Source organism: Corvus kubaryi, unplaced genomic scaffold (genome assembly GCF_017639235.1).
Source record: "Corvus kubaryi isolate FWS band 111438036 unplaced genomic scaffold, C.kubaryi_AGA036_p1.0 37396, whole genome shotgun sequence".
NCBI lineage: Eukaryota > Metazoa > Chordata > Aves > Passeriformes > Corvidae > Corvus > Corvus kubaryi.
Window position 1 is genome coordinate 15,499,445 of NW_024581135.1, and position 13,955 is coordinate 15,513,399.

Consider the following 13,955-nt stretch of genomic DNA (forward strand, 5'->3'; position numbering starts at 1 on the left):
CCAGGCGAGACAGACTGGTCTGAGGACAGGCAGGGTCATGGAGCCAGGGTTGTGCCAGCCGGGCCCAGTCCAGTTGCTGGGGGCAACACAGGGACGCCAGGTTTGGGCAAGGCCATGCCAGAGGTGTCAGGGTCGGGCAGGAGTGTGACAGGAAGGTATCGGGGACGCCTCGAGGCCAGGCCGAGTTTGGCAGGGCTGCGGCAGGACCCCGAGCGGAGCCGGGCAGGGCCGTGCCAGGCAGCGCTGTGCCAGGCAGGTCCGCAGCAGGTCCCGGGGCTTCGGAGGCAGGGCTGTGCCAGCCAGAGCCGCAAAAAGGGCTGCGCGTTCAAACGCGGCGGCGGGACGCGGCGCCGGATGGGCTGCGGCCACCGGCCCCTACCGGAGGGTGCCCGTGGCCGTGGCCGTGCCCACATCGTGGCAGTGGCTGTGCGCCGGGGACGGAGCCTGGCACCCGGGAGTCCCCCCGCCCGGCCCGCCCTGTCCGTCCCCCCGGGCTCCGGTTTCCCTGTCGGAGCAGATGCTTTCGCAGCCCCGTCCCTCCTCCTCCTCCTTCTCCGGAGCAGCCTCCGCGCCGCGCTCCAGCCGTCCGGAGGTGCCTGCCCAGCCCAGCCCAACCCAGCCCGGCCCGGCCCGGCCCCGCCGGCCGCGTTGCCTGCCCGGCCCGGCCCGGCCCGGCGGAGGGAGACAGCGGGCACCCACCCGCCGGGGCCCCGGCCGGACCTTGGGGCTGCCCGGCTCCCCGCGAGTGGCGTGGAGCGAGTTCGACGTTTTCCTCAGCCCTGGCAGGATGCTGCCTTCCTCCCGGACCCAGCTGGGGCTCTTCTTCATCCTCCTCTGCCCCGCTAACATCATCGGGCTCTGGTGGTGAGTAGGACATCCCGGGCGGGGGGGGGGAGGGGGACGGGGGGGAAGCAGGAGGGTGCGCAGGGTCTCTCGATCCCCAGGGGTGGTCCTCCCCGACTTGGGGACGACAGAGTCCCCTACACCCACTTGGGTGGGAATTGCTGCTCACTGGCTGTTCGGATCCAGACTGGGGCACCCGCATGCTGTCAGGGTTTGGGCACACGAGTGTGTTGGGGGCAGCAGGCTGGGGCACCCCCAGGATTATAGGGCATACAGGTCCTGTGGTGAGAGTTGAATTCTGCCTCCCTGCACCCCAAGCCCACAGCCTGGGAGGCTTATATGCCTGAGAGGTGGGCAAGGGGGCTTAGTGGCTTCCAGACCCCTCCAGTAAGTCAAATTTAATTAAAAGCCTTAGGGTCCCTACAGTGTCCCCCCTGAATGGTGGCCTGGACACAGCAGGGACAAAACCCCTATTTGTAATGGTGCCCTCATCAAAGGCAGAGACGGTGCCTTGCAGGATACCAGAGGGGGTGGGGGATTCATTACAGGCACAGAACTGGGACCCAGCCTTGGAAAGCCCAGGTATCTGTCGAAACATGAACTATTTAAATCTATTAAGAATTTCACCCAGCCTGTCTTTATCCGGTTTTAAGTGCTTAGATTCCAGCTCCCCGGCGTGCTGTCCGGGCTATCATTCATTATCTGAGGCTACTCGTCTCCACATTTTCACACTCTTTTGACCCCTAAAATAAAACTCTCCATAAGCCTTTCCCCTCACGGTCCCCTGCCTGCCCACCAGTGATTTATTCCACGTCTCCATTCCCTTTGCTAGCCCTGGCTCCAGGGGTGCAGTGGGGGCCTTTGTGAGTATAAATGCTGCTGTTATAGTCAGTTGTACATCAGCTGAGAGTTTGTCCCTGGAGCCCAAGCACTGTGTTTATTGCCAGGCAAGGGTTTAACAGGGACTTGCCTTGGTTTTTTTGCTAGAGGAGGGGAGAGAGAGGTAGGGCAAGCTCTGGCCAAAGCAGGGTGCTTGTGGAGGGTCTCCATGCTCCCTGCCACCCATCTCAGGGTAGATGTGCCATTGCAGGGCATATGCCCTCCTGCTGCCTGAGACCTGCTGTTTTTCCCTGGCTCTCAGACACACACACAGCTGTCCCTTCAGCTGTCTGTGCTTTCTCTGCCCCATCCTCATCAATATTTCCCAGCTCATGCCCTGTGCTCCAGCTTCGAGGATATCTGCCCACGGCTGGAGCAGATAGAGATGAAGCAGAAGCTCATTTTACCTTCATTTCAGGGGCAGGCAGACAGCACCAACAAGGGCAGGGTCTTGGGGTACTGGTGCCCCTTGCCCCAGCTGCTCAGAGCTGCATCTCACCATGGGGTCTGGGTCCTGCTGGTGCCATGTGTGCACTGGCAGCACCAGCTTGGGGAGATTAGCAGGATTTGGCAGAGGAGGGCAAGGGGTCAAACTTGTTTTTTCTTCTTTTAAAAAAGAAGAAGAAAGAGAACCTTTATTTTAAGAATAATAACTCAGCTGCCTGAAGCACGGTGAATTCACTGGGCAGTGCAGTGGCTTCAGGGAGATCACCAGCTCACACTCTGCTTCACTCTGGAGCCAGTGGCGGGCGGACGAGGCCACCAGCACCACCAAACGGACATGCCAGGCTTCCCGGGACAGGGCACAGGAGCAGCTGGATGGTTCATGAACTGCTTCCCTCAGAGTCTGGGGATTTGGCCCCTGGCTGAGATCATCTCAGGGAGCCCTTCCCGTGTTGGGGGAGAGGAGTCTGGGTGCTGCCTAGTCCCCTGAGCCAGCTCATGACAGGCACCTTCCCATGTGTCTGCTCCTGGTACTGGTCCCCTCTCCCAGGCCTGGGTAGCACTGGTGTCTGTGGGCTTTGCTGTTGGTGGGGAGGGGTTCAGGGGTGCAGCTGTGTGTTGTGCCAGAGTTCCTGGAAGCCCCAGGACTGGTGGCATTGATGGAGTTGTTCCTTGCTGTCACTGTCACTGATGCATAGGGACTTCGGTGGCACACCTTTGTGTGTGCATCACTGGGCACTTGTGGGTGCTTGGCCAAGGGAGCATTTTTCCCTGGCCAAGAAAGAAATGTCTTTACAACTTCCCCATCCCACCCCTGAGTGCATTATCTGGGTGGTGGTGGTGATACAGGGGTTACCTGAACCAATTTTTTCCACCACTGATGACCTGATTTGTGAGAGTGGCACGGTGGGCTGTAGCTGGGCTGGATGTCAAGAGGCCTGGCCACTCAGGGGTGGTAACTGTGCCCACTGGGATTCTGGCAGATGGCTGCATCTACGGAAAAAGATTCAGGTATGAGGTACAAGCACTGACATCCTGCTAGTGACCTTGTAGCTTGAGAAAGAGCATCCTCATTGTGTTAGAATGTCCCCAGAGAGTTCACTGAAGACACAGACCTTTCCATGGCAAAAGGGAGCAGGCTGTGGTCAGTGCCAATGGAAGATACATCACTCACATGCTGTTGGCACCTTGGTTAGTGCCAAGCTGCAGGGAGTAGGCTCTCCTTGCTCCCACCAGCTCTGTAAATTCTCTTTCTTGCTCTTCCCCTATTCTTTACACATTTCTTGCTCAGCTCCTTGTGCAACAGTGTTTTCTCTCTGAGCAGGACAGGTAGGGACTGCCTGGGGCTCCTGGGCTGGCCCAGAGGGTGCAGAGATACAGAGCAGGCAAACTTAGTGTCTGAGGAGCCCCAGGCAGGTTCAGAGCAGGATTTCAGCCAAGCCGGTTTGCAGCTGGGCTGTGCTTGCAGGAACAGAGGCACTGTGGGGATGGGGGCAAGCAAAGCCAGCTTCCCCGGTGCCTGTTGGCTCTCCACAGGCATGGCTGAGAGAAGCTGGGAGATGGAAGAGAAAGCAGGGCAGAAAATCATCCCAGCTGAAATGTGCTCTGCTCCAGCTGTGGGTCTGAGGGGCTCAGAAGGATGGACATCTGCCCTCCATCCCCTTCCCATCCACGCACAAGGGCAGTGCACCTCCAGATTTTCATGGGACTTCTTCAGAGGTGCCCAGGGGACCCATCCACCAGCCCCTGTGGCTGCACCCTTGCTTTAGGGGGTCCCAGTCCCACGTCTCTCGAGCCACACACCCTGGGTGGTTTCATGCAACAGTGGTCTCTCCTCTCTCACTGCCCTGCCCAGCAGCCACACTGCAAGGCCAGAGCCTGTAAGGGCAGGCTGCTGGGCTGGAGGGCCCTGCCTGTGTGCCTTGGGGTGAGCATTGTGAGTCACCCCCTGGGCTTGCTGACCCACAGTTGCTACCCCACGGCGCCCAACAGACCGGGCTGTCCAGCCATCCCAGGCACGCCTTCTGCCCTGGAGCAGCACCATATGGGCAGAAATGAATCTCCCAGCATGGGAGCCCCTGCCTGGTGCCATCTCCCTGTGCCCTTGCTGGGGCAGCTGCTGTCTTGCTGGGTTTTTCAAAGGGACAGTGTTCCTCTTGCACTCTTTGAGATGACTACTGGCTCCCATTGGGCTACTTGTTTTCTCCCACAAAGGCTGCTGGGCTTTCCCCAGTGCCATCCCTTGTCCCTGCTCCTGATCACGTCCACTCTCCCATGGTGACACCCAGGCTCCCCAGCCATGCCCTACACAAACTGGAGAGTTTGTCTGGGCTTTGCATCAGAGGCTTGACCCATTCAAACACCCCTTTTGTGGGAGGGTACTGGGCAGAGCTGGGCACACCCTGACACCTGCTCAAGCTTTGCAGGGTCCTGCCACAAAATGTGGCACCCACATTTGGGCATGAACTAGCCAAGCCCTCATGCTACCCCAGCTCCAGCCTCTGTCAGCACCTGGAGGAAGGACACAGTGACCACAAGTGGGTGGACTTCTTTCTTCTTATCCCAGCCCTTCCAGGGTTTGGACATGGCTTTAGGACCACCACCTCTGCAGGTGCATTCTCCCTCCATCCCCCCAGTACCTGTAGCACAAATTTGGGCAGCTCCTGCTCACGAGAGCCTGGCCTCAGCATGACCCTGCAGCTAGCAGGTCCATGGGTTGACGCAATGCCATGCCAAAGCCTCTTTTCTTTAGGCAGCTTCCCAGCTGTTTGCATGCCATCCTTGCCAAGGAGGCGTAAGGAGGAGGGCAGGGAATGGGGTCCCCCTTCTCCTCCCAACCCACGGCATTTCCTGCTCCCTCAGTGCCCTGGGTGCTGCTCGGCAGCCAAACCCTGGCTGTGCCCCCCGGGGCAGTGACTTGCTGCTTACTCACCACACCCTCATGGGCCTCCTGCTCTGTTTCCACACCTGGCTGCCCCGGTTAGTGGCAGCACCCACGCATCGCCCCAGGTGAGGGGCCGAGTGCCCGCCACATGCCTACATGGGCTGCAGGGAAAGCTGGATGGGTGAAAATTCATCCATGTGTCCCCCTTGCCCTGTTAGCACAGCTTGGAAAGAGATGGGCTCCCTGTGGGTTTGACTTCCTCGTAGGCTGTCACTCAGTGTGACATCATTGTGCCTGGTGTGAGGTGACCTATGTCCCTAGGGATGGAGGTCAGTTCTCCAGGGCTGTCATCCTGCAGTTCTTACCTCTCCAGGTGGGTGCAGAATTACCTGTGGGCTCAGAGTGATGACCCGGGTACCCCAGGTAACCATGCATCACCCTCCTGGGGGCTTCCACAGGCTGGGATAGAGACCTGCATGCGAGGCAAGACACAGCCTTACTACTCCAGAGCGGAGTCCCCTTGACACATGGGAGTGCCTAGGCAGCAGTACCAATGGGTGCAGACCTGTCAGGTCCCACATGGATTTGGCATGGCCCAGCCACTGCTCTCCCTTGGGGCTTCAGGGCCACCAGGACCAAAGCAGGTATTTTTCACCCAAGATGCAGGTGCCACTTTTAAAAGCTGACTATCCTCTTGCTCACTGCATGGTTTTGCCAGCCTCACTCCCTTGGCTTCCTGCAAACCAGGACCCCACTGGCTCCCCTCCATAACAGTCTGCTGGCAGGGATCAGAGGTCCTGCTCCACATCATCCCCACGCCCAAGGAGAACATGGCGACTTGGCCCAGTCTCCTTTGTCCATGATTTTGGCTGGGAATGAGACTGGGACATACTGGAAGCTCCATGACTATGAGCTGAGCCGGAAAAAGATGGTGATTATGGCTCTTAGGAACCCTCGGCTCTGTTGCAGCAGGCACAGCATCCAAGGGTTGCATCAGAAGCCCCAGTGACTCCTGTTTGACGTGTGTCACTGGGACTGGGCTCAGGCTGCAGCTGTGGCAGCCTTAGGGGTACCAGCAGCAGGTGGGCAGTGGTTTGCAGACTCTTTTCTGTGCCTCAGTTTCCCCTTTCAGCAATGGGGGTTGTTTCCCTTACATAGGAGTGCTGGAAGGTTGGAAAGTGGGACTCATCATCCCATTGGCTTTCGGGGCAAGACAGCAGCCCCCCAGCAGCAGTTCTGGCAGCCAGAAAAGGGCACCAGGGGCAGGCAGGAGGGATGCTGCTGTGCTGCCGAGCCTGGCGGGGGGCTCCCAGGCAGGAGGAGGTGGGGGGGGCCGGGGTGCCCCAGGCAAGTTGCGGGGAGCCGGGCTGGCGACCCTGTTCCTTCACCAGGGCAGGGGGAGGAGTGCCCGGCGGCAGAGGTGGGGCACCTTAATTGTAGATGCGGGAGGCCTTGGAGCGGGACAAGCTCAGGCAGATCTGGGCCCTGTGCCGGAGCCCTTGCCAAAGTGGTAGCAGTTTGGCAGCATTTTTCTTGCCCTTGTCTCCCCCCATTCTCCCCCGCCTCTGAACCCTCCAAAGCAAAACAGCTCTTGGGCTCCCGGCAGCCTCCCTGTGCCAGAAAGTGGAGCCCAGCGGAAATTAATATTGCGCTGGACTTAGGCAGCCCACCCCACGCCTCGCCGGCATGGACAGAAAGCTCCCGTGCTCTCCCGCCAGCCTTGCTGCCGCCTGGACCATGGGTGGGGACCCCCGCGGTGCCGGTGAGCCGCCCACCGCCCCCCAGACCCGCGGGGCTGAGATCTTCTTCCCGGCCTGATCCAGCGGGCCGGGGTGAGCCACAGTTCAGTATTTGATCTGACGGCCCCGGGGGGCTGGCGCATCGTTTTTATACAAGTACAAAGAGTCATCTCTTAATGAAAGTCCCATCTCTGCTCCCCCTCTTCCCCACCCCGCCGGCGGAGGCAGCCAAACCTCCGCCATCCTGCTGTAGATGTTGGGAGCCCATGGTCACAAAGGACAGCAAACTTGGAGACCGACATGGAGGCTTGGATCCCTGTGTGGTCATCGTGGAATGGGACCGGACAGATTTTCCGGTCACTTTCCATGTGGGCCTCAGTTTCCCCATCTATGGGGGACCTGTGCCAGGCAAGCTCCGCAATGCTTCCCTAGCTGCCCCATCCCTTTGCAGAGGTGCATATGAATTGTGCAGCAAAGGGAAACTGAGCTGCCAGGAGCAAAGGGAGATGGGTTCTCCCCAGCAGGAGTGTGGGCTTGCCTCAGTTTCCCTGCTGGAAATTCCCTTTCCAGACTAGGCCTCTCTGTTGAGCTCTTTAACCTTTAAACCTCCAGCCAAAGCATAAGGGCTCCTTTTCCAGGCTGTGTGAGAGGGCACGTCCTCTCCAAGCCCAGCTGGGGTCTGGTGGGCAGGAGATCCAGGCAGCTGGGGAGCCTTACATGAGGCAGGGTGATCCTGGCAGGGCCTTGAGCTTCAAACAAGGAGCTTGGAGGGGGTTTGCACTGGGGACAGGATTGCAAGCAGAGTACTGCAGCCTGGTGTCCCAAACACAGCCCCCCAGCTGCACAAGAGTGAAAAGGAAACCCAGAACACAGTTAAACACTGAGATTCAGCTTGTGATTTTTGAGCCCCTGGGGCTTGGCCAGACTATAAAGCTCTGGGTTTGGAAGCAGAGTGCAGCTGATGCTCTCCAGTGAGTGGGGCTGAAGGCAGCACGAGCAGCCCAAGCACTGCTCCCCAGGGAATCCCAGGGAATGTAGCCTCCCAATCATCGGGCATCTCATGGTCCTGGGGTATGCTGAGTCCAGCCCTAAGGTTCTGTGGGCATCCATGGCCATGGAAATCATGTTGTTGAGCAGGATGAGCTCTGAGCCCACAGGAGCAGTGCTGGAGGTAAGGGTGGGCTGAGTGGGGCTGTGTTTAGGGTGTGCTAAATTCGTGTGGCCCATGGCTCCGGAGTTGCCCATGGCAGAACTGGAGCAGTGCCTGCGTCAGCACGAGGCAGGGTGCTGGCAGGCTGCGCAGCTGCATGAGCTGTGCTGGGGAGGGCACTCCGGGCAAAATGTGTGGGGAAAGTACACGAGTTTCTGTAGCCAGTGGCACACCAGGGAGCACAGCGTTGTGCTCAGACTTTGCCTCCAGGCTACCAGGGAGCCAGGCACCTCTCTCCAGCTGTGCTGGCAAGGAGGAGCTGCCTCTGACATGGGCCGAGCCAAGACTTGCCCTTCCTCACTGGCATTGGCAGAGCTGGCGATGCCACCTGCATCCCTCCCTTGCACTCCCGCGCCCGCCTGCAGCTCCATTCCCTGGACTCAGTGCCTGGATTTGGGGAGGTGAGTACAGGATCCTGGCCAGCAGCCGAGGGGCTTTATCACATGCAAGGTCACTCATCTAGTCTCCCACGGCGTAAAGCAGCAAGCCTCCGTGGAGAGGGGGAGACACACCAAGAATGCTGGCTGGGCTCCTTGCTGTGTCCACAGCTCTGGGGGACGCAGCTGCATGGGGCATCAGTCACATGGCAATGCCAGGGCTCAGTTGGGTCAGTGCCAGCCCCAAAGAGCAGGTGCTGAGTAGCACGATATTTCTGCCATCTCCCATCGGGGACACACCATCACCCCCATGGATGTCCCCAAGGATGTAGAGTAGTATGTGCCAGCATCATCCTACAGCCAGTCCCGTGGCTGGAGATCCCCTCCATTCCCTGACTGGATGGAGAGGGCAAGGTATTGCCTGGGTGATCAACCCATACCTATTGTCCTGCCCCTGCTACATACCACTCTCCGTCCCCTTGTCACCCAGGCTCAGCGTGGAGCTGGCACTGCCCTGCAGCCCTGCTCTGTCCCTGAGGCTAGATCTGGTCATGTCCCATCCACACCCCGGTGTCTCCTGGGCTTGAGTGCTGGTTTTGCTCTGCTCGCTGTCCCCTCCTGCAGGGCAGTGGGGAGCCCCCTGGTCATGGACCCCAACAGCATCTGCCGCAAGACGAAGCGGCTGGCAGGGAAGCAGGCAGAGCTGTGCCAGCTGGAGCCAGAGATTGTGCAGGAGGTGGCCAAGGGCACCAAGCTGGGCGTCCGGGAGTGCCAGTACCAATTCCGCTTCCGCCGCTGGAACTGCACCAGCCACAGCAAGTACTTCGGCAAGATCCTGCAGCAGGGTAAGGCCAGTGCTTCCTCAGCTTCCCATTTCCCAAAAAGGCTCCAGCCTGGTCATGCTCCTCCCTGGGACTCCTGGAGCAGAGTCTTGGTGTGCAAACCTCTGTGTGTGTGTGTGTGTGTGTGTATGTAGGGGGTTGCTCAGTGCTCCCCAGTTCAGTCACGCTGAGGTTTCACTGCCGGGACATGTTACTGCCGTGTTGTAATGAAGCAATTACCGATGCTCCCAGACAGTGCGGGGCTTCGTGAAGCCCAAGAATGCACCCTCGTCTGGCAGTGATTTACTGCTCCCCTGGGACCCCAGGGTGTGCTGGGGGGAGGGGCCCGGGTGGGAGGCAGTGTGCAGCTGTTGGGAGCTGCCCCTCACCCCGTGGGTGCCCTTCACATCCCTCCTGCTGTCCCTGTTTGTCTCCTGTCCCTGTCCCTGGATGGGCACCCTGATGTCACCCTGAGTAACAGGGCCGGGTGGCAGGAAGGTATGTGCAGGTCTCAGCCACCTGGATACAGTGGTCCAAGCCCAGCCCAGCGGCACCAAAATCAGAGCAGGGGCAGAGGACACCCAAGAGAGTGTAAGGGATGGGAAAGCCCTGCATGCTCCTCAGGGAGAGAGGCTGGGAGTGGATGATGCTCCAAGCAACAGGGGAAGCTTGAAGCACCTTTGGCTGGTAGGATCGCTTAGTGGGAGATGAGGTTAGTCCTTCCCCTCTTCCCATGTTGGTCCCTGTGCTATGGCAGATGAAGATGCTGGAGTAAGCCCCAGACTCCTCAGCCGTCACATCTGTTGGTACATGGCCAGCCTGAGGCAAAGTGGGTATGTCCTTGGGCCATGCAGGGTGGTCAAGGTGGCCTCCCTGGGAGGATTGGAAAGAGCGGGGTGCCCTGGGCACCCAACTGACTGCAGGTACTAGTGGGGGTCAGAGCTGAAGCCCCGAGGGAGACACTGGCCCATGGGAGGGAGATAGGCTCGTTAAGAAAGCTGATTTGCAGATGTGGGTTCCTCCCAGCACAGGGAGGTGTATTCAGTCAAGAGGCAGAGAGTCACAGCACATGGGGGACTCTTCTGCCTCTGGAGTCACCTATTTTCACCACAACCTGGCAGTGAGGCAGGTGGGATCTGTGCCAGGCAGGGATCCAGGCTGGAAGTGGGGTGGTGCCAGAATACAGGGCCAGACCAGGTGGTGGGTCAAAGGTACTGGCAGATGAGCTGCTGGGTACCCAGGAAGAGCTTGTGTTGGAGGAGGCACAGACACATCAAGCATGGGGATGCTGAAGAAGCCACCATATTGGTCCAGCCTCACTGCTGGGGTGATAGAGATAACCAGTGTTGTAGGGACAGCAGTGAGTTTGTGAGTCCCTGGCACTCCGAGGACATGGGGCATCCCAACTAGAGGTGTGGAGTTCCCCAGAGCAACAGGATGGGTGTCAGAAGCCCTCAGAGGTGCCAGTAGGCACCAGCCTCCCTGTAAGCCTGCAGGGATGGCATAAGGTATCCCAGTGTTTTTGGGGTTCCCAGCTCCATCAGATGAGTACCTCCCGTCCAATGTCCTTTTCTATCCAAGGATGGTGCAAACCTCCTGCTCCTGGCCATGGCCTCTCTGGCACAGTCATGGCTGTCCCCTCTTCCCTCCCAGCCGCCTGTGCCAGGTACGGCATGCCAGGGCAGGCTGGCTTGGGGGAAGCCACGTGTCTGGTGGAGCTGTCAGAGGAGCGGCATCCCCCCAGGGCCCGGCTGGCAGGGTGGCATGGGGACCTCTGCCAGCTTCGGGCTGCCTGCTGAGGGCTCTGCCAGCCCCAGGTGGGAGCAGGCGGGTGGTCGGGTGGCTTGTGGGGGCAGGAGGGCCTGGGGAGGGGGTGCCACCCCCTGGGTGGCACTGCCAGAAAGGCACCAGTGTGCCCGGTTCCTGCTAGCACCAGAGGGATTCAGGTGCTGCGTGGGCTTTTGGAGGAGATCCTCATGGAACTGGTGCCCTGGTATCCCTCTCCCTGCAGCCCCCTCAAGTCAGAATACTGAAGATGGAGGGATGGGACACCCCCCGGAACTCACCTTCCCCTCCCTCCCCAGGAATCCCCTGCATGCCACCACCCTGGGCCAGCCTTGCCCTGGCATTTGGGTGGGCAGGGGTTCGGCTGGCACGGAGCAGGGGGAGTGCAGGAGCCCCCCGAGCAGGGCGCCGCACCCCCGCTGCCAGAATCCCCCGCTGGCTGCGGCTGTGAGCGGCAGGTCCGGGCAGGGGAAAGATGCTTGGAATTCGTGTCCCGGAGCAGAGAGAGACAGGAGCAAATACTAATAATAAATAATCCTGCAGGGTGGAGGCTGTGCTGGTGGAGAGAGGGGGGCAGGCAGCTCCCCATGGCAAAGAGGGGAGTGGGGGCAGAGCAGGCAGCACAGCTTCATCACTGCCAACATGCAGAGGGGTGAGTGGCACCTTCTGTATCCCTCGCAGTATTTCTTTCCAGGTGCCAGTTTGGAGCTGGGGATGGGATTTTTACTGCTTGGAGGGATGTCGCAGGGTAGTGTGAGGAAGCTGTGGGTACCACCTGGTCACCTGGGACCACTCTCTGCCTTCTGAGCTTCCCTCTTTCCTATGGGGCAGCACCCAGATTTGCAAGGGGAGGCAGGAGATTCGTTGCCTCTCTGCAGCTGAGTGGAGGAGCACTGGCAGGGCCTGACCATCCCCCAGAGTCCTCAAATCTGCTTGCAAGAGGCCGTTCCTGCCCCAGGCAGCCTATTCCAAGGTGGGTGCATCACCCAGGGAACAGCACTGAGCACATATGAAGAGGGAGAAGGGGGCGTCTGAGCCCCCTGGGATGTCAGCCAGGGTGGATGGTGCTTTGCATGCTGGAGCTAACCCCACATCCCGGCCCTGTCTGTTCTCCTGCAGATATCCGTGAAACAGCCTTCGTGTATGCCATCACGGCGGCGGGGGTGAGCCACGCCATCACGCAGGCCTGCAGCATGGGCGAGCTGCTGCAGTGCGGCTGCGAGCTGACACGGAGCCGGGCCCCCCCCTCGCCCACAGCGGGGCCAGGCACAGAGGGCACCGCCTGGGAGTGGGGGGGCTGTGGGGATGATGTGCAGTTCGGCTACGAGAAATCCCAGCAGTTCATGGATGCCAAGAACAAGAAAGGCAAAAATGACATCCGAGCCCTTATCGACCTGCACAACAACGAAGCCGGGCGCTTGGTAATGCCCCTGCACTCCCTGTCCCCTGCGCCCCCTGTGCCCCACCCCCAGCCCTCCACCTTCAGTGTGCCCAAGCCGTGTACCTGCACCAGCTTTGGCTGAAATATGACCCAATGTCTTTTTGGGTATCCTTGGCAGGTGCTTTGGAACCCCTCCCCGTGCCACTCTCCACCCCCAGCCTCTCCCCCGGGCCAGGGCAGCACCAAGAGGCAGGGTTTTGGCTGGGGGTGCTGGGCAGCGAGAGAGGGAACCGAGGGCTGAGCATCGCTGTCTCTTCCCCAGGCGGTGCGCAGCTACATGAGGACAGAGTGCAAATGCCACGGGCTGTCGGGCTCCTGCACCCTGCGGACCTGCTGGAGGAAGATGCCCCATTTCCGTGAGGTGGGGGATCGCCTGCTCGAGCGCTTCAATGGGGCTTTCAAGGTGATGGGAGGCAACGACGGGAAAACCCTCATCCCTGTGGGTGACAACATCAAGCCTCCCGATAAACAGGACCTCATCTACTCGGCTGACTCACCTGATTTCTGCTCGGCTAATCGTAAGACAGGCTCACTGGGCACCAGGGGCCGTGTCTGCAACAGCACAGCCATGGACACGAGTGGGTGCGACCTGCTGTGCTGCGGGAGAGGGCACCGGGACGAGACGGTGGTGTTGGAGGAGAACTGCCTTTGCCGCTTCCACTGGTGCTGTGTGGTGCAGTGCCGCAAGTGCTCCGTCCGTCAGGAGCTCAGCCTCTGCATCTGACAGCCTGAGGTCAGGCAAGGACAGTTTGGGAGACCACCTCCAAGCTCACAAGGCCCTCCTGGGACAGAGACAGGAGGAGCCGGTGGCAGGGTCAGCATGGGTGAGCCCAGCTCTGCGCTCCGGGGAGTCCTGCCTTCCCCAGAGGGCAGCATGGGGCTGCCTGGCTTCCCCACGGCCCCCGCGGTGGGAGCTGTGGGCACAGAGCTTCCACTAATAAAGCTATTTAAAGCTGGTATGCCACAGCGCTTCCTGGGGAGGGCTGGGAAGCGCTGACTACCGTACTGGGATGGGACTAGCCAGAGAGCTGTCTTGCCCCAGCTGTGAGTCCCAATCAGTAACTCTCCTGCCAGCCTCTGTCCCTGCTGGGACCTGTGGCAAAGTCCAGCTCATTTTTTATCTACTCTCTGATTTTCTCTGTGGTTGTTGAGCCTGGAGATGTGTGTGGATGAGGGCGAGTACTCTCCTGCCCTGCTCTACTGCGTGAGCGTTCTCCTCCCATCACCCACAGCTGTCATTCCTTGGGGTGCCAGTTTGTGTCCCTCCACCATCTCACCTGGGATGTTTGCAGTCCACGGTGCTTCCACTCATGCCTCATGCCAGGGGCACATCTATCTGCCCTAACACTATGGCGATGTGCTCTGAGTTTCTTGAAGGGATCCTGTATTCTTTTCACTCCAGTCACCGTCACTGCAGTTCCCGCTGCAGAGCCTGGCACACGGCAGCCCTGGACAGCGCTGACACTGTTGGCTTGGTGGCATGCAAGGCATTCACTTGGCATGCCGTGGGCCACGTGCAACCCCACCTGGAT

General features: G+C 59.8%; 1 protein-coding gene across 2 annotated transcripts; it reads left to right on the top strand.

The window, feature by feature from the left end:
* The first annotated feature begins 341 nt into the window (after window positions 1-341).
* WNT6 (Wnt family member 6) lies at window positions 342-13,380 on the top strand. 2 transcript variants are annotated; one of them, XM_042041146.1, is made up of 4 exons: window positions 342-864; window positions 9,001-9,221; window positions 12,102-12,403; window positions 12,686-13,380. In XM_042041146.1, exons 1-4 carry the CDS (start codon window positions 518-520, stop codon window positions 13,145-13,147), a joined length of 1,332 nt encoding a protein of 443 aa, XP_041897080.1. In that variant the 5' UTR covers window positions 342-517; the 3' UTR covers window positions 13,148-13,380. The 2 variants fall into 2 exon arrangements, with proteins under 2 accessions (XP_041897080.1, XP_041897081.1); XM_042041147.1 differs by having other exon boundaries at window positions 785-864; window positions 9,006-9,221.
* Window positions 13,381-13,955: the final 575 nt, after the last annotated feature.

Excerpts from the sequence above, each read along its gene's own strand:
- WNT6 (XM_042041146.1), top strand. The coding sequence starts at position 518 with ATGCTTTCGCAGCCCCGTCCCTCCTCCTCCTCCTTCTCCGGAGCAGCC. Across the intron at positions 865-9,000 it reads AACATCATCGGGCTCTGGTG|GGCAGTGGGGAGCCCCCTGG; the intron begins GTGAGTAGGACA and ends CCCCTCCTGCAG. Across the intron at positions 12,404-12,685 it reads ACAACGAAGCCGGGCGCTTG|GCGGTGCGCAGCTACATGAG; the intron begins GTAATGCCCCTG and ends TCTCTTCCCCAG.